Raw genomic sequence first — 25,886 nt, 5'->3', positions numbered from 1 at the left:
AGAGGTAAAATATATAGTGAAAACAATAGTGGTCCTAAAACGGAACCTTGAGGAACACCGAAATTTACAATTGATTTGTCAGAGGACAAACCATTCACAGAGACAAACTGATATCTTTCCGACAGATAAGATCTAAACCAGGCCAGAACTTGTCCATGTAGACCAATTTGGGTTTCCAATCTCTCCAAAAGAATGTGGTGATCGATGGTATCAAAAGCGGCACTAAGATCTAGGAGCACGAGGACAGATGCAGAGCCTCGGTCTGACATCATTAAAAGGTCATTTACCACCTTCACAAGTGCAGTCTCAGTGCTATGATGGGGTCTAAAACCAGACTGAAGCGTTTCGTATACATTGTTTGTCTTCAGGAAGGCAGTCAGTTGCTGTGCAACAGCTTTTTCTAAAATTTTGGAGAGGAATGGAAGATTCGATATAGGCCGATAGTTTTTTATAATTTCTGGATCAAGATTCGGCTTTTTCAAGAGAGGCTTTATTACTGCCACTTTTAGTGAGCTTGGTACACATCCGGTGGATAGAGAGCCGTTTATTATGTTCAACATAGGAGGGCCAAGCACAGGAAGCAGCTCTTTCAGTAGTTTAGTTGGAATAGGGTCCAGTATGCAGCTTGAGGGTTTGGAGGCCATGATTATTTTCATCATTGCGTCAAGAGATATAGTACTAAAACACTTTAGTATCTCCCTTGATCCTAGGTCCTGGCAGAGTTGTGCAGACTCAGGACAATGGAGCTTTGGAGGAATACCCAGATTTAAAGAGGAGTCTGTAATTTGCTTTCTAATGATCATGATCTTTTCCTCAAAGAAGTTCATAAATTTATTACTGCTGAAGTGAAAGCCATCCTCCATTTGCGAAGGCTGCTTTTTAGTTAGCTTTGCGACAGTATCAAAAAGAAATTTCGGATTGTTCTTATTTTCCTCAATTAAGTTGGAAAAATAGGATGATCGAGCAGCAGTAAGGGCTCTTCGATACTGCACGGTACTGTCTTTCCAAGCTAGTCGGAAGACTTCCAGTTTGGTGTGGCGCCATTTCCGTTCCAATTTTCTGGAAGCTTGCTTCAGAGCTCGTGTATTTTCTGTATACCAGGGAGCTAGTTTCTTATGACAGATGTTTTTAGTTTTTAGGGGTGCAACTGCATCTAGGGTATTGCGCAAGGTTAAATTGAGTTCCTCGGTTAGGTGGTTAACTGATTTTTGTCCTCTGACGTCCTTGGGTAGGCAGAGGCAGTCTGGAAGGGCATCAAGGAATCTTTGGGTTGTCTGAGAATTTATAGCACGACTTTTAATGCTCCTTGGTTGGGGTCTGAGCAGATTATTTGTTGCAATTGCAAACGTAATAAAATGGTGGTCCGATAGTCCAGGATTATGAGGAAAAACATTTAGATCCACAACATTTATTCCATGGGACAAAACTAGGTCCAGAGTATGACTGTGGCAGTGAGTAGGTCCAGAGACATGTTGGACAAAACCCACTGAGTCGATGATGGCTCCGAAAGCCTTTTGGAGTGGGTCTGTGGACTTTTCCATGTGAATGTTAAAGTCACCAAAAATTAGAATATTATCTGCTATGACTACAAGATCCGATAGGAATTCAGGGAACTCAGTGAGGAACACTGCATATGGCCCAGGAGGCCTATAAACAGTAGCTATAAAAAGTGAGTGAGTAGGCTGCATAGATTTCATGACTAGAAGCTCAAAAGACGAAAACGTCATTGTTGTTTTTTTTTGTAAATTGAAATTTGCTATCGTAAATGTTAGCAACACCTCCGCCTTTGCCGGATGCACGGGGGTATGGTCACTAATGTAACCTGGGGTGAGGCCTCATTTAACACAGTAAATTCATCAGGCTTAAGCCATGTTTCAGTCAGGCCAATCACATCAAGATTATTATCAGTGATTAGTTCATTGACTATAACTGCCTTGGAAGTGAGGGATCTAACATTAAGTAACCCAATTTTGAGATGTGAGGTATCACAATCTCTTTCAATAATGGCAGGAATGGAGGAGGTCTTTATACTAGTGAGATTGCTAAAGCGAACACCGCCATTTTTAATTTTGCCCAACCTAGATCGAGGCACAGACACGGTCTCAATGGGGAAAGCTGAGCTGACTACGCTGACTGTGCTAGTGGCAGACTCCACTAAGCTGGCTGGCTGGCTAACAGCCTGCTGCCTGGCCTGCACCCTATTTCATTGTGGAGCTAGAGGAGTTAGAGCCCTGTCTATGTTCGTAGATAAGATGAGAGCACCCCTCCAGCTAGGATGGAGTCCGTCACTCCTCAACAGGCCAGGCTTGGTCCTGTTTGGGGGTGAGTCCCAGAAAGAGGGCCAATTATCTACAAATTCTATCTTTTGGGAGGGGCAGAAAACAGTTTTCAACCAGCGATTGAGTTGTGAGACTCTGCTGTAGAGCTCATCACTCCCCCTAACTGGGAGGGGGCCAGAGACAATTAATCGATGCCGACACATCTTTCTAGCTGATTTACACGCTGAAGCTATGTTGCGCTTGGTGACCTCTGACTGTTTCATCCTAACATCGTTGGTGCCGACGTGGATAACAATATCTCTATACTCTCTACACTCGCCAGTTTTAGCTTTAGCCAGCACCGTCTTTAGATTAGCCTTAACGTCGGTAGCCCTGCCCCTGGTAAACAGTGTATGATCGCTGGATGATTAGTTTTAAGTCTAATACTGCGGGTAATGGAGTCGCCAATGACTAGGGTTTTCAATTTGTCAGAGCTAATGGTGGGAGCCGTCGGCGTCTCAGACCCCACAACGGGAGGAGTAGAGACCAGAGAAGTCTCGGCCTCCGACTCCGACTCGCTTAATGGGGAGAACCGGTTGAAAGTTTCTGTCGGCTGAATAAGCGACACCGGTTGAGCATTCCTACAGCGTTTCCCTCCAGAAGCCATGAGAAAGATGTCCGGCTGCGGGGACCGTGCGGGGGGGTTTATACTAACGTTACTATCTGTACTTACTGGTGGCACAGACGCTGTTTCATCCTTTCCTACACTGAAATTACCCTTGCCTAACGATCGCGTCTGAAGCTGGGCTTGCAGCACAGCTATCCTTGCCGTAAGGCGATCGTTCTCCTGTATATTATGAGTACAACGACTGCAATTAGAAGGCATCATGTTAATGTTACTTAGCTTCGGCTGTTTGAAGTCCTGACGAACCATGTCCAGATAAAACCTCCGGGGTGAAAAAGTTGAATGAAAAAAGTTGAGTGAGGGAAAAAGTAAAAATATACGGTAATGAAAAAGTAAAAAACCGTCAGGTATCAAAGTAAGATCGGCAACAAAAACGCACAGCAGCGTAAACAAGTCTGCAAGTTGTGACCGGAAACAGGACACACACACACACACACACACACACACACATGCTCGAGGAATGTTCTGACCCTTAGAAATACCCAGACTAAAGCCTATTACATGTGAGGCGGTCTGTATAATTTCCCTGGATATTATTGCTGTATGATGTACCATGGTGTAAAACACTTTGAAGCTGACGTTGTGGGGGAAAGATGACTATACGATGGAGATGTGATCACACATAGATTAACACAATGTCATCCAGAAACAGTGGTGGTAGAACAAGAGTAGAAGAAGAGTTGAACCTATTGGTAGAGTCTCTGTCCCAGGGGTAGAGGCCATGGGCTTGAGGAAGCTGCACTCTCGGGCCAGGTCCTGGGCTGAGAGGAACACAGAGGATGCAGAGGGAATTCTGGTAGATGGGGAGTCTGGAGGGCAATAAGAACACAGTGTGGGTGTTAGAATGGATCCTGTCAAGTGATGTTAACCAGAATGTCTCCAAACAACACTAACAAATCAACAATAATGACTCAATCCAGTTTTTCAATTACAACAAGTAGACCATAACTGTCCCCTTTAACCAAACAATGCTTTGTAAACAAACACAGACACTATTCACTCCAGCCAGATGCCATCTTGGTCAGAGGAGGGAGGGATGGGAGAAGAGGGTAGGGAGGGGAGATGAGAGGGGGTGTTGTGTTGTGTCAAACCTCTACTGCCATGAGTGAAGAGTAACAGGAGGGTGTGTGTCCTACCTGACAGGGGGAAGGGTAAGAGGAGGGTGTTTGTGTCCTACCTGACATGTAGAAGGGTAAGAGGAGGGTGTTGGTGTCCTACCTGACAGGTAGAATGGTAAGAGGAGGGTGTTGGTGTCCTACCTGACAGGGAGAATGGTAAGAGGAGGGTGTTTGTGTCCTACCTGACAGGGAGAATGGTAAGAGGAGGGTGTTGGTGTCCTACCTGACAGGGAGAAGGGTAAGAGGAGGGTGTTGGTGTCCTACCTGACAGGGGGAAGGGTAAGAGGAGGGTGTTTGTGTCCTACCTGACAGGGAGAATGGTAAGAGGAGGGTGTTTGTGTCCAACCTGACAGGGAGAATGGTAAGAGGAGGGTGTTTGTGTCCTACCTGACAGGGAGAAGGGTAAGAGGAGGGTGTTTGTGTCCTACCTGACAGGGAGAATGGTAAGAGGAGGGTGTTTGTGTCCTACCTGACAGGGAGAAGGGTAAGAGGAGGGTGTTTGTGTCCTACCTGACAGGGAGAAGGGTAAGAGGAGGGTGTTTGTGTCCTACCTGACAGGGAGAATGGTAAGAGGAGGGTGTTTGTGTCCTACCTGACAGGGAGAAGGGTAAGAGGAGGGTGTTTGTGTCCAACCTGACAGGTAGAATGGTAAGAGGAGGGTGTTTGTGTCCTACCTGACAGGGAGAATGGTAAGAGGAGGGTGTTGGTGTCCTACCTGACAGGGAGAATGGTAAGAGGAGGGTGTTTGTGTCCTACCTGACAGGGAGAAGGGTAAGAGGAGGGTGTTTGTGTCCTACCTGACAGGAAGAATGGTAAGAGGAGGGTGTTGGTGTCCTACCTGACAGGGAGAAGGGTAAGATGAGGGTGTTGGTGTCCTACCTGACAGGGAGAAGGGTAAGAGGAGGGTGTTTGTGTCCTACCTGACAGGGAGAAGGGTAAGAGGAGGGTGTTTGTGTCCTACCTGACAGGGAGAAGGGTAAGAGGAGGGTGTTTGTGTCCTACCTGACAGGGAGAAGGGTAAGAGGAGGGTGTTTGTGTCCTACCTGACAGGGAGAAGGATAAGAGGAGGGTGGTTGTGTCCTACCTGACAGGGAGAAGGGGGAACAGCTGTGTCTGTTGGTGCCTCCATTCTCCTTGATGCTCAGGGAGGATGAGGAGTTGGGCTTGGAGGTGGATTCACTGCTAATGGAGAACTGACGTGTCTTACAGTCTGGGGAAAAGCAGGGGAGAAATAAATACACGTTTTAAAATTGACCTGGAACCGTTCTATCAGTGAATCAATAAATAATACAATAATTCCTGGCAGCTTCATTAAATAGTACCCGCAAAACACCAGTCTCAACATCAACAATGAAGAAGCGACTCTGGGATGCTGGCCTTCTAGGCAGAGTTGCAAAGAAAAAGCCACATCTCAGACTGGCCAATAAAAATAAAAGATTAAGATGGCCAAAAGAACACAGACACTGGACAGAGGAACTCTGCCTAGAAGGCCAGCATCCCGGAGTCGCCTCTTCACTGTTGACATTGAGACTGGTGTTTTGCGGGTACTATTTAATGAAGCTGCCAGTTGAGGACTTGTGAGGCATCGGTTTCTCAAACTAGACAATCTAATGTACTTGTACTCTTGCTCAGTTGTGCACCGGGGCTTCCCACTCCTCTTTCTATTCTGGTTAGAGCTAGTTTATGCTGTTCTGTGAAGGGAGTAGTACACAGCGTTGAACGAGATCTTCAGTTTCTTGGCAATTTCTCGCATGGAATAGCCTTCATTTCTCAGAACAAGAATAGACTGACGAGTTTCAGAAGAAAGTTTATTTTCTGGCCATTTTGAGCCTGTAATCGAACCCACAAACGCTGATTCTCCAGATATCCAACTAGTCTAAAGAAGGACAGTTTTATTGCTTCTTTAATCAGAACAACAGTTTTCAGCTGTGCTAACATAATTGCAAAAGGGTTTTCTAATGATCAATTAGCCTTTTAAAATGATAAACCTGGATTAGCTAACACAACGTGCCATTGGAACACAGGAGTGAGGGTTGTTGATAATGGGCCTCTGTTTGCCTATGTAGATATCCCATTAAAAATCAGCCGTTTCCAGCTACAATAGTCATTTACAACATTAACAATGTCTACACTGTATTTCTGATCAATTTGATGTTATTTTAATTGACAAAAAAAGTGCTTTTCTTAAAAGAAAACAGGGAAATGTCTAAGTGAACCCAGACTTTTGAACAGTAGTGTATATATTGATGGGTCATAAAAAGATTACAGCCCCAGACCAATACCACATTTTAGTTATTACAAATACAATTTTAAAAAACGCTCAACTAAAAACATTAGGCTACTATGCATTTATAATGCATTTACTAAATTACATGTAGTATGAAACATATATTGATAAATGTTGTATAACCACAATGTTACTACACAGGTATAACAGCAATTCAATGTAAAGTGTTACAGAAAGTGTCTGAAATATGCAGATAGAGTCGGAGAGACATCTCACGTTGTATGGTGGTATTATACATTTTGTATTGTAGATATGTAGTGGTGTAATAATGATACACAATGTACTGTTAAATCTTTTGTTTTATGTGTAATACCAGTGCCTTAATGTGTTTAGACCCCAGGAAGAGTATCTGCTGCCTTGGCAACAGCTAATGAGGATCCCTAATAAATACAAATACAAATCTCACCTTTCCAGCAGATGAGGGGTCCTTTGCACAGAGCATCCTGACAGTTCTTCACCAGGTAGTATTTTAAGTGCTTCTGCTTCTTGGGCTGCGTGGCTAGCTTCAGGTTGATGTGGTTGGAGAACTCAGTAAAGTACCGGAACCCCTTCTCTCCACAGCCAACACAGTTCCCTGAAAACCCTGCACACACCAAACACATAGAGAGAGAACATGAGTTGGGAACTGTAGGTATTTACAGAATAAGTATGCATTATTTCAGATTATATGGATAAACCAAAACATTTTCAAAACAGCCTAAAATAAGCCATTCAATTCACTTACTTATTTTTACTGTCACGTTCTGACCGTAGAAGCTGTTAATTTCTATGGTAGAGTAGGTCAGGGCGTGACAGGGTTGTGTCTAGTTTAGATTTTCTATGTTGTTATGTTCTAGTTTCTGTATTTCTATGTTGTTTTTTGGAATGATCTCCAATTAGAGGCAGCTGGTCATTGTTGTCTCTAATTGGAGATCATACTTAAGTAGTTGTTTTTCACACCTGGGGTTGTGGGAGATTATATTTTGAGTTAGTGTATGTTGCACCTCTTCGTCACGGTTTGTTGTTTTGTTTATTAGTATGTATTGTATAGTTTCACAGTTTATTAAAGAAAATGTGGAACGATACACACGCTGCGATTTGGTCAGCTCCTTCCTACGACAGCCGTGACAGAATCTCCCACCACCAACGGATCAAGCAGCGTGGTCAGGAGGACTGGACCTGGGAGGAAATCCTGGATGGGGCAGGACCCTGGACAAGGCCCGGGGAGTATCACCGTCCAAAAGAGGAGATTGAAGCAGTGAGAGCAGGACGGCGATATTACGAGGCGTTATACCATCAAGGCAAGCAGGCGGAGACAGCGAGAGAAGAACGGCGAAGCTACGAGGAACTAGCACGGCAACAACGCAAGCCCAAGAAGCAACCTCAAAATATCTTTTTTTGGGGGGGGCACATGGGTTGGTCAGCGAGGCCGAGGGACGAGTCAGAGAGCAAAGAGGAATAGTGGGGTGAGTCAGTCCGTTGAGGAAATATTGGATAAATTGGAGGAGAGTGAACGGAGGGGAGATTTGGAGACGTTTGAGGAATTGTTCGATAAATTGGAGGAGAGTGAAGAGAGAGAGCTGTTAGTTTGGCGTAGTATGCACGGCATTCACCCTGAGGAGCGTGTTAGTCATCCAATGCCGCCTGTGTCCGCTTCCCGTACTCGTCCTGACAAGTGTGTTAATAGTTCCGGTACAATTGAGGCCGGCTGTACGCACCAGGTCTCCAGTGCCCCTTCACAGCCCAGTACGTCCCGTGCCTCCTCCTCTCACTCGCCCTGAAGTGCGTGTCACCAGTCTGGCGCCACCTGTGCCAGCCCCACGCATCAGGCCTTCAGTGCGCCTGCCCAGTCCGGTGTGTCCTGTTCCTGCTCCCCGCACTCGCCCTGAGGTGCGTGTTACCAGTCTGGCGCCACCTGTGCCAGCCCCACGCATCAGGCCTCCAGTGCGCATTCCCAGTCCAGAGCGTCCGGCGACAGTTCCCAGTCCAGAGCTTCCGGCGACAGTTCCCAGTCCAGAGCTTCCGGTGACGTTTTACAGTCCGGAACCTCCTGAGACGGCCCACCTCCTGAGAGGGCCCACAGTCCGGAGCCTCCTGAGATGGCCCACAGTCCGGAGCCTCCTGAGAGGGCCCACAGTCCGGAGCCTCCTGAGAGGGCCCACAGTCCGGAGCCTGGAGCCTCCTGAGAGGGCCCACAGTCCGGAGCCTCCTGAGACGTCCCACAGTCCGGAGTCTTCAGCGACGTCCCCCAGTCCGGAGTCTTCAGCGACGTCCCCCAGTCCGGAGTCTTCAGCGACGTCCCCCAGTCCGGAGTCTTCAGCGACGTCCCCCAGTCCGGAGTCTTCAGCGACGTCCCCCAGTCCGGCGTCTTCAGCGACGTCCCCCAGTCCGGCGTCTTCAGCGACGTCCCCCAGTCCGGCGTCTTCAGCGACGTCCCGCAGTCCGGAGTCTCCAGCGGCGGTCTGCAGTCCGGAGCCTCCGGCGATGATCTACAGTCCGGTGACACAAAAGCGGAGGGATCAGCTGGCGGAGCGGGGGCTACGCCCCGAACCGGAGTCGCCTCCTATGCTGGCGGATAAGCAGGAGGAGAGGGTTCTTCGTCCCGCACCAGAACCGCCTCCGATGCAGGAGGATCCGCGGGATGAGAAGGTTCTTCGTCCTGCACCAGAGCCGCCACCGACAATAGACACCCACCCTAACCCTCCCTTTTCTTTTTTATTGTTTCAGGTTGCATTCAGAGTCCGCACCTTTGGGGGGGGTACTGTCACGTCCTGACCATAGAAGCTATTATTTTCTATGGTAGAGTAGGTCAGGGCGTGACGGGGTTGTGTCTAGTTTAGATTTTCTATGTTGTTATGTTCTAGTTTCTGTATTTCTATGTTGTTGTTTTTTGGGATGATCTCCAATTAGAGGCAGCTGGTCATCGTTGTCTCTAATTGGAGACCATACTTAAGTAGTTGTTTTTCCCACCTGGGGTTGTGGGAGATTGTATTTTGAGATAGTGTATGTTGCACCTCTTCGTCACGGTTTGTTGTTTTGTTTATTAGTATGTATTGCATAGTTTCACAGTTTATTAAAGAAAATGTGGAACGATACACACGCTGCGCTTTGGTCCACTCCTTCCTACGACAGCCGTGACATTTACATTAAATGATCAAGTCAAAGAGGCATGGCAGACTGACCTAAAAGTGCATTTTTCCCGTTCTCATCAGGCAGAAAGCGTCGATCCACAGCACACACCAGGATGTGCTCTGGGATGCTGGGGGACTTGGCACCGACTAACTCAAAGCCAGCTGGGACTTGGATTGGCTCTGTCAACATGGAGACCAGACGGAGGTCTCTACCGGCCTGACAGAAACCTGAGGAGAAGAGAGAGAACACCAGTCAACTCAGGATTAAATATCCACAACAATAACACCCCCCCCCACATTATTTAGGCAGGCCAGGGTTGAGTCCCGTTGAGACCAAAGACTCTTTTACAAGAAGCCCTGCATGACAAGGGCTCCCTGCATGTAATCTACATGTCTACATTACAGTGGAACATACTAAGGTGAATATTGCTGCAAATGTGGTGTTCCTTGGGAGAGAATGAACAAGATGTGTTCTTCAGATATGCTTTTTAACATAGATTTGAATCCCAGGGCTTCGCAACGTCTGAGAAAGTCCCAGGGCGAAAGGAGTTTGAGATGGTTTGACGCTTACCGTCCATGGTGCAGCAGCTGTCGGGCGAGGGGCCATGTAGGTAGGGCGGCGGGGGGCTGCTGGTGTCAGAGTTGCCATCCACCTCCAGACCGTTAGAGGCCTGGCCGTTCAGCTGATCCTGACCCGGAGGCTTCCCGCACGGCAGGTACAGGTCCACCTTGGGCTTTATATCTGTCCCCATAACACAATGACCCCTTAAGACATAATGTCCCCATAACACAATGACCCCTTAAGACATAATGTCCCCATAACACAATGACCCCGTAAGACATAATGACCCTGTAAGAAACAAGGACTCTAAGACAATGACCCTGTAAGAAACAGGGACTCTGTAAGACATAATTTCCACCTATGACATAATGTCGCCATAATACACCACATCACACAACACATTAAATGATCTTGGAGTAAAGATGCCATACAAAAGCAATTGAGCTGGAGATTGGACACTCTGCAAGGTATTTTTCAAGAGAAGGACGAACCCATAACACATTACATGGCCACATTCAAGTCTACCTTTCTTCAAGAGAACTACACTGAACAAAAATATAAACGCAACATGCAACAATTTCAAAGATTTTACCGAGTTACAGTTCATATAAGGAAATCAATCAGTTGAAATAAATTCATTAGCCCTAACCTATGGATTTCACATGACTGGGAATACAGATATGCATCTTTTGGTTTCAGATACCTTAAAAACAAAGTAGAGGTGTGGTCAGAAAACCAGTCAGTTTCTGGTGTGACCACCATTTGCCTCAAGCAGCGTGACACATCTTCACATAGATTTGATCAAGCTGTTGGTTTTGGCCTGTGGCCCTCTTCAATGGCTGTGCGAAGTTTCTGGATATTGGCGGGAACTGGAATACGCTGTCGTACACCTCGATCCAGAGCATTCCAAACATGCTCAATGGGTGACATGTTTGGTGAGTATGCAGGCAATGGAAGACCTGGGACATTTCAAGGTTCCAGGAATTGTGTACAGATCCTTGCGACATGGGGCTGTGTATTATCATGCTGAAACGTGGTGATGGCGGATGAATGGCATGACAATAGGCAGGCCTTAGGATCTCTTCACGGAAATTGCCATCGATAAAATGCAATTGTGTTCATTGTCCGTAGCTTATGCCTGCCCATACCATAACTCCTCCATCACCATGTTCACAACGCTGACATACACGCTGTCTGTCAACTGCTCGGTACAGTTGAAAACAGGATTAATCCGTAAAGCGCACACTTCTCCAGCGTGCCAGTGCCCATCGAAGGTGAGCATTTGCCCACTGAAGTCGGTTATGATGCCGAACTGCAGCCAGGTCAAGACCCTGGTGAGGATGACAAGCACGGAGATGAGCTTCCCTAAGCCGGTTTCTGACAGTTTGTGTGGAAATTCTTCGGTTGTGCAAACCCACAGTTTCATCAGCTGTCTGGGTGGATGGTCTCAGACGATGCCGCAGGTGAAGAAGCCGGATGTGGAGGTCCTGGGCTGGCATGGTTACACGTGGTCTGCAGTTGTGAGGTTGGTTGGACGTACTGCCAAATTTTCTAAAACAACGTTAGAGGTGGCTTATGGTAGAGAGATAAACATTAAATTCTCATGCAACAGCTCTGGTGGATATCCCTGCAGTCAAAACTGCACATTTTAGAGTGACATTTTATTGTTCCCAGCACAAGGTGCACTTGTGTAATGATCAGGTGGATGGATTATCTTGGCAAAGGAGAAATGCTCTTTAACAGCGATGTAAACGAATTTGTCCACAACATTTGAGAGAAATAAGCTTTTTGTGCATATGGAACATTTCTGGGATCTTTCATTTCAGCTCATGAAACATTGGACCAACACTTTACATATTGCGTTTATATTTTTGTTAAGTATAAATTAATGAGATGACATGGACTTGCTGTATGGGTATAAATGAGCGACTCATTCTCAATTGCCATTCAGCTGGTCAACATCAGCATAATTAAACATGATCAGAGATGGCAGTTTCAGTTTCAATGTGTTTCTGTTAATTAACTATGATCCACTAAATGAAAGAGGCAGCTAGCTATAGCTAGTGTTTTGTTCTGTTTCTATATATAACGATCTAGATGAGGACACAGACAGACAGACAGACAGACAGACAGACAGACAGACAGACAGACAGACAGACAGACAGACAGACAGACAGACAGACAGACAGACAGACAGACAGACAGACAGACAGACAGACAGACAGACAGACAGACAGACAGACAGACAGACAGACAGACAGACAGACAGACAGACAGACAGACAGACAGACAGACAGACAGACAGACAGACAGACAGACAGACAGACAGACAGACAGACAGACCCTCCATGTTGCCAGGATAATGGACAGGCTCCAGGTATAGCTGAGTGAAGATGGGCTGTGGGTCTCCACTGCCGGAGCGTAGGGAGGCCTTGATAGAGTTGTGGAGGGCCTCTTCGAAGCGAGCAGATTTCAGCTGCCCTGCATATGAATTCCCCATTATCTGGAATGAGAAGAAGGGTATAACATCAACAAAGGCACAGCTATCCACTCCAGGCTCAGCTCTATCCACGCCAATAAGTAAGAGAGTAGAATCAGAGGAGGCTGGTGGGAGGAGCTATAAGAGAACGGCTAATTGCTGGAATGGAATAAAGGAATGGTATCAAACACAACAAACATATGGAAACTATGTTTGACTCAGTTCCATAAATTACATTCCAGCCATTACAGTAAACCCATCTTCCTATAGCTCCTCCCACCAGCCTCCACGGGTAAAAATCCAATCTACATAGGATACTTGTCCATACAGATGCTAGGATGAACTTAGTCTCACACAGGAAGATGCATCTAAGCATGCATACACACGATCTCACACTCTCTTTCCCTTTTTTCCCCTCTGTCTCTTTTTCATATTTTTTCTGTTTTTGTCTCTTTCTCGTTCCCTCTCTTTCGATCTCTCCTTCTGTCACTATTTTTCACTCCCTCTGTCTGTCTCTCTGCCTGCCCTGCCCTGGCCTTGTTCCCTGTTTCCCCCTCCCCTGGTCCACTCTTCGGACATCTGCCGAGGCCAGCTGTGTGGGCCTGGGGTTGGGGTTGGGCAGCAGGTAGCAGCTAGACAGACTGTCTCGCCCTGACCTTAGATCTTTTTATTCTCTATTTTTGGTTAGGTCAGGGTGGGACTAGGGTGGGTTATCTAGATGTTGTATTTCTATGTTGGCCTGATATGGTTCTCAATCAGAGGCAGCTGTCTCGTTGTCTCTGATTGGGGATCATATTTAGGCAGCCTTTTCACACCTGTTGTTTGTGGGATCTTATTTTGAGTTAGTGCATGTTGCACCGCTGTCGTCACGGTTTGTTTATAGTATGTCTTGCATAGTTTCACATATTAATAAAGATCTGGAATGATACTCACGCTGCGCCTTGGTCCTTCTCTACAAACAGTCGTGACACAGACAGGGAGGCACATGTGGCCTGATGGCCCTGATAGTGTAAGGAGAAAGGGGGTAAGCTTAGTGAAAAGCCCTTGTTCAAATAAAACAGGGACCACTGCAGGGCCAGGGGTCTCAAGCAAGGAAAATTGCCAAGTAACCTGATATACCCTGATATAGCCTATCCTACTAAATAACTCTCCTTTACCCTCATACCACCAACTGGGGTGATTTTGACACCAGAGGAATATTTTGGATCATAGCCCAAGGTGGTTTATTCAATTCTTCACATTTTTCATGACTTTGTCAATCAACTTGTTCTTAACAAATATAAATAATTGTTTAGTGATTCTGTATCATGATGGACTGATGCAAATCCCAAAACACGTCATTTCCGCCTATAGTAATTTGATAGAAAGGACCTTTATTTGAATCTAAGTTATTCATACCACCAGAGGGTGGATGGGGACCTGTATCTATGATTTTGACCAGATAGACAGCTATTTCATGTACTTGCTTAAGATTGTCCTTTTCTATACCATGCATCGTATAACTGTGTACAAAACCAAAATTACCTTATTTTGTGCACATAAAAATCAGCCAATGGTACACAAAGTCTTCCACTGGTAGACATAGTTGATATAACTGCAAAACAGAATTCACTCTGAATCTACACAGAGAGCTGTACTGGTGTGTATTCTTTGAAAAGTAGTTATTCTAGTGCAAATCTCAATAAATATTTATTTAAATCCAGGTTTCTCTGAAGACATAATATTAAGTTACACATATCCTCAGAGGGTGGAGGGGGACATGTACCAGTGATTTTGACCAGATAGACAGATCACCTGCAGAGATGGAGCACCTTATGGTTAGAACTGGTTAGAACTTGGATTGAAGGTGTACAAAATGTAAATGATCTTACATATATGCTTAGCTGCAGTTAAAACAGCTGATAAAAGTCTGTCAGTGATATGAATACTTGGTAGAACTGTGTTACAGAAACCAGATACCCTCTAAATGTACACATAGTACTGTATTCTCCGAAAAAAGCTATTCTACGGGAATTGTTATATAAATACCAGCATTCCTATAATATCCTCCAATATTCTATATGTGCAACTTGTTATGGTATTTGGGTTGCTATAACATTTGGTTTGAAGTGCCTGAGGATTTGGGAATGCTTTTTGAAGCATCCTGCCATTGGCCCTACCTCCCATTGTTCCCCTAGCAGTGATGCTAATGCTGGCTGTGGGGTAAGTAACTAAAGAAATCTAAGCCATATTATTGGTCATTGTCTCTCAGGATCAATGGGTGAATTCCTTTTTTGTCAATAAAACTAAGTATATTTAAAATGTTGGCGTACCGGCCATTTAAAAGGCAGTTGTACCACATAAATAAGAAAACATTAAAATTGACTTCAAAATTCTAAAAACTAAATTATACTACAATCAAATGATGGTAAATCAGCTTTTAAGTATTAATGTGGATTGTACTTTAGAAAATAGCAGTACATTATTTAAGAGAACAATTCATATTTTTGTTTTACAGAATATGCAATTTAACAGTCAGTTTGCTGATATAACAGTCTGTTTTTTTATTTGTATTTCCGCTAACATTATTTACATGTCTAATGATGTTTTGAAAAGAATACATTGATATTTTTCTATGATTGTTGCTTTTTTCATTAGTTTCAAAATGACCCCAGTTGGTAATCCATGTATGTAAAACATGTTGGTAGTATGAGGATTAAATTAATCTCATTTTTCTGGACTGAGCACGCCCCCATTCTCATCGACCGGGCTGTAGTGGAGCAGGTTGAGAGCTTCAAGTTCCTTGGTGTCCACATCACCAACAAACTAGAATGGTCCAAACACATCAAGACAGTCGTGAAGAGGGCACGACAAAACCTATTCCCCCTCAGGAGACTGAAAAGATTTGGCATGAGTCCTCAGATCCTCAAAAGGTTCTACAGCTGCAACATCGAGAGCATCCTGACTGGTTGCATCACTGCCTGGTATGGCAACTACTCGGCCTCCAACCGCAAGGCACTACAGAGGGCCCAGTACATCACTGGGGCTAAGCTGCCTGCCATCCAGGACCTCTACAGCAGGCGGTGTCAGAGGAAAGCCCTAAAAATTGTCAACAACCCAAGCCACCCCAGTCATAGACTGTTCTCTCTGCTACTGCATGACAAGCAGTACCGGATCGCCAAGTCTAGGACCAAAAGGTTCTCAACAGCTTTTACCCCAAGCCATAAGACTCCTGAACAGGTAATGAAATGGCTACCCGGACTATTTGCATTGTGTCCCGCCACCCACCAACCCCTCTTTAACGCTGCTGCTAATCTCCGTTTACCATCTATGCATAGTCACTTTAACTATACCTACATGTACATACTACCTCAATTAGCCCGACTAACCGGTGCCCCCGCACATAGACTCTGTATATAGCCTCGCTACTGTTATTTTCACTGTCATTTTACAGTTTCTTTTATTTCTTTACTTATCCATTGTTTACCTAATACCTATTTTACTTAAAAATTGCACTGTTGGTTAGGGCCTGTAAGTAAGCATTTCACTGTAAGGTCTACACCTGTTGTATTCAGCGCACGTGACAAATAAACTTTGATTTGAGCCATTCATTTGCAGGGTTTTACAAAGGACTGAAAAGAAAGTCCCATTTTTTGGCACCTACGTATGGTCTTGGCCTGAAAACCCCTCCCTACCTTTGTCCTTGGGCTGCTGTTACTGTAGTGTTGTATAAACGCAGCCATTAACAGCCAAGTCAAGTCAAGCCACAGGTTGAAGGCTGTTTGGGAACAGCTAGGACAATTACGTTATTTGTGGTGTGGAAGAGGCATCTGTGCGACAGTTCTTTTTAGGGACAAGATTATTTGTGTATTTTGACTAATACAATACCAGCAATATTGATTTTGACTATGTCAAGCAATTGAAGAATGGCCTTCAGAAAACAATTCCAAAACAAAACCTTGTATTACAATATAAAAAACATTCACGGGAATGCTACAAGCCTACATATAATATTTATAGTACCTCCATAATTTGGAAACAAATTCAATTTAAACATACTGTAACTAAACAACTTGGATACATTTATTTGGTAAAAAAAACTGAGTTGCATCCAATCCAGCTAATTTAATTTGCAAGTGAATTGCCAATACCACTCGGCTAAGGTAACAATTATGAAATACAACCAAACAATCTTAACTAAATCAAGAGATCACTTTGACAAATAAACCACTATCAAAAATGTATGATTAGCTAGTAGCTACAGTAGGCCTACCTTACAACAACCCAGGCTTAATTTTTATCAATATCATGCAAATCATTACATGTGGTAAAAGCAAATTACAACTGAAAACGTGGGTAATTAACTGCGAGTTGACAACAGCTGCTCAATGCAGGTCTTCGCTATCTGAGATCCTTGGGACGTCCAACTCTGACATCACCACATTGAAGTTGACATTTTAAACAGTTAAGTTTAGGGTTAGGCAAGGGTTATGGTTAAGGTTAGGGTTAGAGTAAGGGTAGGGGTTAAGGTTGGGGTTTAAGGGTAGGGACTTCCCAAGGATACCGGATAGCACTAACTCTCAGTGCAGCCAGCCAAACAATAACAAAACGTCCTCCCTCCCACTGTTTCAGCAAAAAGCTAAGGGATGGGCCTGGAGAAATGTAACCACTCTCAAATTCATATACAGAGCTATGGATGCAAGGATATCCAGATTATTGTTTTAACCATGTTTGAGGCTATACAGTGTTTGTTTACAAGTACATTGTTTATAAAACAAGCTTATATTTTGAGTTCTGATAGGGTAAGACAATTTAACTAAGCTCATAAGTTATATTCTTCAAGAATCAATGGGTACATAGAATTTATGTAAAAAATGTATGTAACAACTACAGATTGCCCCTCTAAAGCTATGGTGACAATTTCAGGATGTAAGTCTGTTACTGTGATTTCAGTTAAAACTCAATAAAACAAGTCTTAAATCTATTTCTTAAAAAAAAAAATATGACCTTTACTTAACTAGGCAAGTCAGTTAAGAACACATTTTTATTTACAATGACAGCCTACCGGGGAACAGTGGGTTAACTGCCTTGTTCAGGGGCAGAACGACAGATTTTTACCTTGTCAGCTCGGGGATTCGATCCAGTACACTTTCGGGTACTGGCCCAACACTCTAACCACTAGGCTACCTGCTGCCCCATAAGGATATGTTTATATATTTTAGCTGTTTCAAAAACATTGCTTTGCTCTTACAATTTTTACCGTAGGAGTGTTGGGCTCAACGAGACAATTCTATTTAAACAGCCCTACTTGGGGGGTGTCACTCTCGAGGAAGGCTCGCACCGCGGACGTATGAAATGTGCAAGTTTACATTACAGTAATGTCTCTCCAGAATCAATACCTCGCTAGAATCTCCTTAAGTCTCGTCAATGTGAAAAGAGCCTAAGTGTGGTGCTTGATTGTTCTTTGACAAAGATACGCAGATTAACATAAAGAAGCTACAGTATTTCTCCCTCTGCTGATGGATGGATGGAGGAAGGTAGAAAGAGACAGAGAGGGAACTGTTTAAAGAGATGGCGGAGCCTGGTGAAAGGGCTAAGAGGTGCTCCAGACGTCTTCCAGGTCAATCCCAGAGCCCAGAACAGCAGAGAACAGATTTGTCATTAACCTCAATCAGCGAAGCCATAGTGGTGACCTCACACAGCAAAGCCATAGTGGTGACCTCACACAGCAAAGCCATAGTGGTGGCCTCACACAGCAAAGCCATTGTGGTGGCCTCACACAGCAAAGCCATTGTGGTGGCCTCACACAGCAAAGCCATTGTGGTGGCCTCACACAGCAAAGCCATTGTGGTGGCCTCACACAGCAAAGCCATTGTGGTGGCCTCACACAGCAAAGCCATTGTGGTGGCCTGAGGTGGCCTAATGGATGTGGCTGGAGCGGAAGCGAGATAGAGGCAGTGAGTTGGTCCGGGTCAGGGGTGGTTTCAGGTGTGGTTTCTGTTGATGTAATTACGTTTGATGGATAATGGAACAGTGTCTGATCTGCGTCTGATCTGTGTTTTTAGGTAGAAATAGAATCCTGTTTGGAGATTTGAAGTAACTGAGATATAGATTTTCTCTGAAACAACTGGAAGCTGACCAGAAAACAGGTCTCCAATTCTTCCTCAAATTCTTGATCCTGGGTGGTCATAATGGCCATATTGCAAGAATCTGACCCCAGGTCAGAATTAAGCTCTGGCCCCCTTACAAGCTTGCAGATTCCAGGAGACCATAGCCGAGAAAACATGGGTCATGTTCATTAGGCATGAAATTGAAGAAAATTGTCTGAATTTGACTGAGGGAGGTTCCATCTAAACTTATCCAATAAGAAATGCTCGTTACGGTGTGTCCTAATGAACAAGACCCTCCTTCCTCTCACAGATATTTCCCCATTCAGACTTTGCCTCCTTCACTCACTTTCCAGATGCCTCACAAGTCCTCAACTGGCTGCTTCATTAAATAGTACCCGCAAAACACCAGTCTCAACGTCAACAGTGAAGAGGCGACTTCGGGATGCAAAGAAAAAGCCATATCTCAGACTGGCCAATAAAAAGAAAAGATTAAGATGGCCAAAAGAACACAGACACTGGACAGAGGAACTCTGCCTAGAAGGCCAGCATCTCGGAGTCGCCTCTTCACTGTTGACATTGAGACTGGTGTTTTGCGGGTACTATTTAATGAAGCTGCCCGTTGAGGACTTGTGAGGCGTCTGTTTCTCAAACTAGACCCTCTAATGTACTTGTCCTCTTGCTCAGTTGTGCACCGGGGCCTCCCACTCCTCTTTCTATTCTGGTTAGAGACAGTTTGCGCTGTTCTGTGAAGGGAGTAGGACACACCATTTTGAGTCTATAATCAAACCCACAAATGCTGATGCTCCAGATACTTAACTATTCTAAAGAAGGCCAGTTTTATTGCTTCTTTAATCAGAACAACAGTTTTCAGCTGTGCTAACATAATTGCAAAATGATTTTCTAATGATTAATTAGCCTTTTAAAATGATAAACTTGGATTAGCTAACACAACGTGCCATTGGAACACAGGAGTGATGGTTGCTGATAATGGGCCTCTGTATGCCTATGTAGATATTCCATAAAAATCCGCCGTTTCCAGCTACAATAGTAATTTACAACATTAATGTCTACACTGTATTTCTGATTAATTTGAGGTTATTTTAATGGACAAAAAAATGTGCTTTTCTATCAAAAAGAAGACATTTCTAAGTGACCCCAAACTTTTCAATGGTAGTGTATATTGGGTGGTTGAAATTATGTCGAATTTTAGATTTGATTAGATATATTTTATTTGACCTTGTATCAATGTTGGTAATAAAATAGTATGTTTGAATCAACATCATTGTTTCAATGTCATGCTATCAACCTAAATAAAGAGGTATATTGAAATAAAATAAGAAGCCACAGTCCAAATATTTCTGCATGAACAGTGACTCCTCCTGGTAGATGAGGGGTAATGGACTTCTAAATCTGCCATCTAAATGACTACCTCTATGTACCCTGCTTAACTTGGAAACAAGCTGCATACAAGTGAAATAGCTTAATCACTGTAAAATATACGATGTGAAAACAGAGCTCCTATTTTACAGCGAAAAGGATTTAAATCTTAAGAAATGTTTGATATTTAACTCCAAGAGCACTGTGAGCTTCCCCTTGCTCCCACCACGTCCTGTCTTCTTTCTCTCTCTCTCTCTCTCTCTCTCTCCCTCCCTCCTGCTCTATGCTTTCTCCACGCCATTCCACTCCATCTTTTGTTTCTTCCTTCATCTGCATTATGATGTTACACTCATGACAATAGAGGGACAAATGGAGGATAGAGAGGGTTTTACATCACCTTCTTGTTCACAACCTGTTTTTGACCCACTCTGTCACTCCTGGAACCTTTTCGTCAAAGACAACACTGCAACATTGTAAAGTCAGTTTAGGGTTTCACATTATGAAATCGAACTTCCTGCTGTACAGTTGAAGTCGGAAGTTTACATTGGAGTCATTAAAGGTTGGAGTCATTAAAACTCGTTTTTCAACCAGTCCACAAATGTATTGTTATTAAACTATAGTTTTGGCAATTTGGTTAGGACATCAACTTTGTGCATGACAAGTAATTTTTCCAACATTTGTTTACAGACAGATTGTTTCACTTATAATTCACTGTATCACAATTCCAGTGGGTCAGAAGTTTACATACACAAAGTTGACTGTGCCTTTAAACAGCTTGGAAAATTCCAGATAATTATGTCATGGCTTTAGAAGCTTCTGATAGGCTAATTGACATCATTTGAGTCAATTGGAGGTGTATCTGTGGATGTATTTCAAGGCCTACCTTCAAACTCAGTGCCTCTTTGCTTGACATCATGGGAAAATCAAAAGAAATCAACCAAGACCTCAGAAATTTTTTCTGAGGTCTTTTGAAGTGCACTGAGTTTGAAGGTAGGCCTTGAAATACATCCACAGGTACACCTCCAATTGACTCAAATGATGTCAATTAGCCTATCAGAAGCTTCTAAAGCCATGACATCATTTTCTGGAATTATCCAAGCTGTTTAAAGGCACAGTCAACTTAGTGTATGTAAACTTCTGACCCACTGGAATTGTGATACAGTGAATTATAAGTGAAGCAATCTGTCTGTAAACAATTGTTGGAAAAATGACTTATGTCATGCACAAAGTTGATGTCTTACCGACTTGCCAAAACTATAGTTTGTTAACAAGAAATTTGTGGAGTGGTTGAAAAATGAGTTATAATGACACCAACCTAAGTGTATGTAAACTTCTGACTTCAACTGTAGTTAGCTAGCTAGCTACGTTACCAAGCTAGCTACATGTCATTTTTTGATATGACAGCTCTGGCTGAGCCACTCAAGGACATTTAGATACTTGTCCCGAAGCCACTCCTGCGTTGTCTTGGCTGTGTGCTTAGTTTCATTGTCCTGTTGGAAGGTAAACCCTTGCCCCAGTCTGAGGTTCTGAGCGCTCTGGAGCAGATTTTCATCAAGGATCTCTCTGTACTTTGCTCTGTTCATCTTTACCTCAATGCTGACTAGTCTCCCAGTCCCTGCCGCTGAAAAACATCCCCACAACATGAGGCTGCCACCCCCATGCTTCACCGTAGGGATGGTACAAGGTTTCCTCCAGATGTGACGCTTGGCATTCATGCTAAGGAGTTCAATCTTAGTTTCATCAGACCAGAGAATCTTGTTTCCATCTGGCCACGACCATAAAGGCCTGATTGGTGGAGTGCTGCAGAGAGGGTTGTCCTTCTGGAAGGTTCTCCCAATTTTCACAGAGGAACTCTAGAGCTCTGTCAGAGTGACCATTGGGTTCTTGGTCTCCTCCCTGACCAAGGCCCTTCTCCCCCGATTGCTCAGTTTGGCTGGGCGGCCAGCTCTAGGAAGAGTCTTGGTGGTTCCAATCTTCTTCCATTTAAGAATGATGGAGGCCAATGTGTTATTGGGGTTCTGCAATGCTGCAGAAATGTTTTGCCACCCTTCCCAAAAATCTGTGCCTCAACACAATCCTGTCTCGGAGCTCTACGGACAATTCCTTCGACCTCATGGCTTGGTTTTTGCTCTGACATGCACTGTCAACTGTGGGACCTGATATAGACAGGTATGTGCCTTTCCAAATCATTACATTACATTACATTTAAGTCATTTAGCAGACGCTCTTATCCAGAGCGACTTACAAAATGGTGCATTCACCTTATGATATCCAGTGGAACAACCACTTTACAATAGTGCATCTAAATCTTTTAAGGGGGGGGGTTAGAAGGATTACTTTATCCTATCCTAGGTATTCCTTAAAGAGGTGGGGTTTCAGGTGTCTCCGGAAGGTGGTGATTGACTCCGCTGTCCTGGCGTCGTGAGGGAGCTTGTTCCACCATTGGGGTGCCAGAGCAGCGAACAGTTTTGACTGGGCTGAGCGGGAACTGTGCTTCCTCAGAGGTAGGGGGGCCAGCAGGCCAGTGGTGGATGAACGCAGTGCCCTTGTTTGGGTGTAGGGCCTGATCAGAGCCTGAAGGTATGGAGGTGCCGTTCCCTTCACAGCTCCGTAGGCAATCACCATGGTCTTGTAGCGGATGCGAGCTTCAACTGGAAGCCAGTGGAGAGAGCGGAGGAGCGGGGTGACGTGAGAGAACTTGGGAAGGTTGAACACCAGACGGGCTGCGGCTTTCTGGATGAGTTGTAGGGGTTTAATGGCACATGCAGGGAGCCCAGCCAACAGCGAGTTGCAGTAATCCAGACGGGAGATGACAAGTGCCTGGATTAGGACCTGCGCCGCTTCCTGTGTGAGGCAGGGTCGTACTCTGCGAATGTTGTAGAGCATGAACCTACAGGATCGGGTCACCGCCTTGATGTTAGTGGAGAACGACAGGGTGTTGTCCAGGATCACGCCAAGGTTCTTAGCACTCTGGGAGGAGGACACAAGGGAGTTGTCAACCGTGATGGCGAGATCATGGAAGGGGCAGTCCTTCCCCGGGAGGAAGAGCAGCTCCGTCTTGCCGAGGTTCAGCTTGAGCTGGTGATCCGTCATCCACACTGATATGTCTGACAGACATGCAGAGATGCGATTCGCCGCCTGGTTATCAGAAGGGGGAAAGGAGAAGATTAATTGTGTGTCGTCTGCATAGCAATGATAGGAGAGACCATGTGAGGATATGACAGAGCCAAGTGACTTGATGTATAGCGAGAATAGGAGAGGGCCTAGAACAGAGCCCTGGGGGACACCAGTGGTGAGAGCGCATGGTGCGGAGACAGATTCTCGCCACGCCACCTGGTAGGAGCGACCTGTCAGGTAGGACGCAATCCAAGCGTGATGCCCAACTCGGAGAGGGTGGAGAGGAGGATCTGATGGTTCACAGTATCAAAGGCAGCAGATAGGTCTAGAAGGATGAGAGCAGAGGAGAGAGAGTTAGCTTTAGCAGTGCGGAGAGCCTCCGTGACACAGAGAAGAGCAGTCTCAGTTGAATGCCCAGTCTTGAAACCTGACTGATTAGGATCAAGAAGGTCATTCTGACAGAGATAGCAGGAGAGCTGGCCAAGGACGGCACGTTCAAGAGTTTTGGAGAGAAAAGAAAGAAGGGATACTGGTCTGTAGTTGTTGACATCGGAGGGATCGAGTGTAGGTTTTTTCAGAAGGGGTGCAACTCTCGCTCTCTTGAAGACGGAAGGGACGTAGCCAGCGGTCAAGGATGAGTTGATGAGCGAGGTGAGGAAGGGGAGAAGGTCTCCGGAAATGGTCTGGAGAAGAGAGGAGGGGATAGGGTCAAGTGGGCAGGTTGTTGGGCGGCCGGCCGTCACAAGACGCGAGATTTCATCTGGAGAGAGAGGGGAGAAAGAGGTCAAAGCACAGGGTAGGGCAGTGTGAGCAGGACCAGCGGTGTCGTTTGACTTAGCAAACGAGGATCGGATATCGTCAACCTTCTTTTCAAAATGGTTGACGAAGTCATCCGCAGAGAGGGAGGAGGGGGGAGGGGGAGGAGGATTCAGGAGGGAGGAGAAGGTAGCAAAGAGCTTCCTAGGGTTAGAGGCAGATGCTTGGAATTTAGAGTGGTAGAAAGTGGCTTTAGCAGCAGAGACAGAAGAGGAGAATGTAGAGAGGAGTGAGTGAAAGGATGCCAGGTCCGCAGGGGAGGCGAGTTTTCCTCCATTTCCGCTCGGCTGCCCGGAGCCTTGTTCTGTGAGCTCGTAGTGAGTCGTCGAGCCACGGAGCAGGAGGGGAGGACCGAGCCGGCCTGGAGGATAGGGGACAGAGAAAATCAAAGGATGCAGAAAGGGAGGAGAGGAGGGTTGAGGAGGCAGAATCAGGAGATAGGTTGGAGAAGGTTTGAGCAGAGGGAAGAGATGATAGGATGGAAGAGGAGAGAGTAGCGGGGAGAGAGAGCGAAGGTTGGGACGGCGCAATACCATCCGAGTAGGGGCAGAGTGAGAAGTGTTGGATGAGAGCAAGAGGGAAAAGGATACAAGGTAGTGGTCGGAGATTTGGAGGGGAGTTGCAATGAGATTAGTGGAAGAACAGCATCTAGTAAAGATGAGGTCAAGCGTATTGCCTGCCTTGTGAGTAGGGGGGGAAGGTGAGAGGGTGAGGTCAAAAGAGGAGAGGAGTGGAAAGAAGGAGGCAGAGAGGAATGAGTCAAAGGTAGACGTGGGGAGGTTAAAGTCACCCAGAACTGTGAGAGGTGAGCCATCCTCAGGAAAGGAACTTATCAAGGCGTCAAGCTCATTGATGAACTCTCCAAGGGAACCTGGAGGGCGATAAATGATAAGGATGTTAAGCTTGAAAGGGCTGGTAACTGTGACAGCATGGAATTCAAATGAGGAGATAGACAGATGGGTCAGGGGAGAAAGAGAGAATGTCCACTTGGGAGAGATGAGGATTCCAGTGCCACCACCCCGCTGGCTCGATGCTCTAGGGGTATGCGAGAACACGTGGGCAGACAAAGAGAGAGCAGTAGGAGTAGCAGTGTTATCTGTGGTAATCCATGTTTCCGTCAGCGCCAGGAAGTCTAGGGACTGGAGGGTAGCATAGGCTGAGATGAACTCAGCCTTGTTGGCTGCAGACCGGCAGTTCCAGAGGCTGCCGGAGACCTGGAACTCCACGTGGGTCGTGCGCGCTGGGACCACCAGGTTAGAGTGGCAGCGGCCACGCGGTGTGAAGCGTTTGTATGGCCTGTGCAGAGAGGAGAGAACAGGGATAGACAGACACATAGTTGACAAGCTACAGAAGTGTTGTTTCTTGTATTATTGTCTCCTGTGTCTTTAGAGAACTGTTTCACTTTGATATCCTTTTTCTTCTGTCCTGATTTTCTCTTTCTTTTCTTCTGTTAACTAGATATTCTTTGTTGTTCTTCGTTAGCTAGCTAGCTTCTTCCAAAAGAGTCCCTAGCAACTGCTTAGCAACTGGTAAACAATTCAGCTTGCTAAGATAACTACAATTTTATGAAAAATAGTTATTTTTCAAAAGCCTATCTTCTTTGTTTGTTGCTTGTTTTTTCTCCTATTCAGTCTTGCAGTTTTCTTTTGCTTTTTTCCGATGTACTTCACTCTAAAAACCATGTAAATTTCAATATTTGTAGGAGCTCATTTTTCAGCTGCTGCTGCTCAAATTGGAGTTCCGGAACAAATCAAATCAAATCATGTCCAATCAAGTTGTAGAAACATCTCAAGGATGATCAGTTTGTGTCTACAACTTGATTGGAGTCCACCTGTGGTAAATTCAATTGATTGGACATGATTTGGAAAGGCCATGAGGTCGAAGGAACTGTCCGTAGAGCTCCGAGAGGATTGTGTGGAGGCACAGATCTGGAGAAGGGTACCAAAAAAAAAAGTTCAGCGGCAGGCACTGGGAGACTAGTCAGGATC

The 25,886-nt window shown here is 45.1% G+C and overlaps 1 protein-coding gene across 2 annotated transcripts in view; it reads right to left on the bottom strand.

The window, feature by feature from the left end:
• The window catches only part of LOC106569321 (GREB1-like protein), a 98,797-nt gene that overhangs the window by 43,703 nt on the left and 29,208 nt on the right, over positions 1–25,886 (bottom strand). For both annotated transcript variants that reach the window (XM_045694219.1, XM_045694220.1), the window contains exons 2-7: positions 12,364–12,523; positions 10,030–10,200; positions 9,510–9,686; positions 6,755–6,931; positions 5,146–5,271; positions 3,630–3,752 (exon numbers count right to left, since the gene is read on the bottom strand). In XM_045694219.1, the coding sequence (XP_045550175.1) occupies positions 3,630–3,752; positions 5,146–5,271; positions 6,755–6,931; positions 9,510–9,686; positions 10,030–10,200; positions 12,364–12,520 (931 nt within the window). In that variant the 5' untranslated portion in view covers positions 12,521–12,523. The remainder of the gene's footprint in view (positions 1–3,629; positions 3,753–5,145; positions 5,272–6,754; positions 6,932–9,509; positions 9,687–10,029; positions 10,201–12,363; positions 12,524–25,886) is intronic.

This window comes from Salmo salar, chromosome ssa14 (assembly GCF_905237065.1).
Source record: "Salmo salar chromosome ssa14, Ssal_v3.1, whole genome shotgun sequence".
Taxonomy (NCBI): Eukaryota; Metazoa; Chordata; class Actinopteri; order Salmoniformes; family Salmonidae; genus Salmo; species Salmo salar.
Note: the sequence above shows the minus strand (reverse complement) of the source record. Positions and strands in the feature narration are given on the sequence as shown.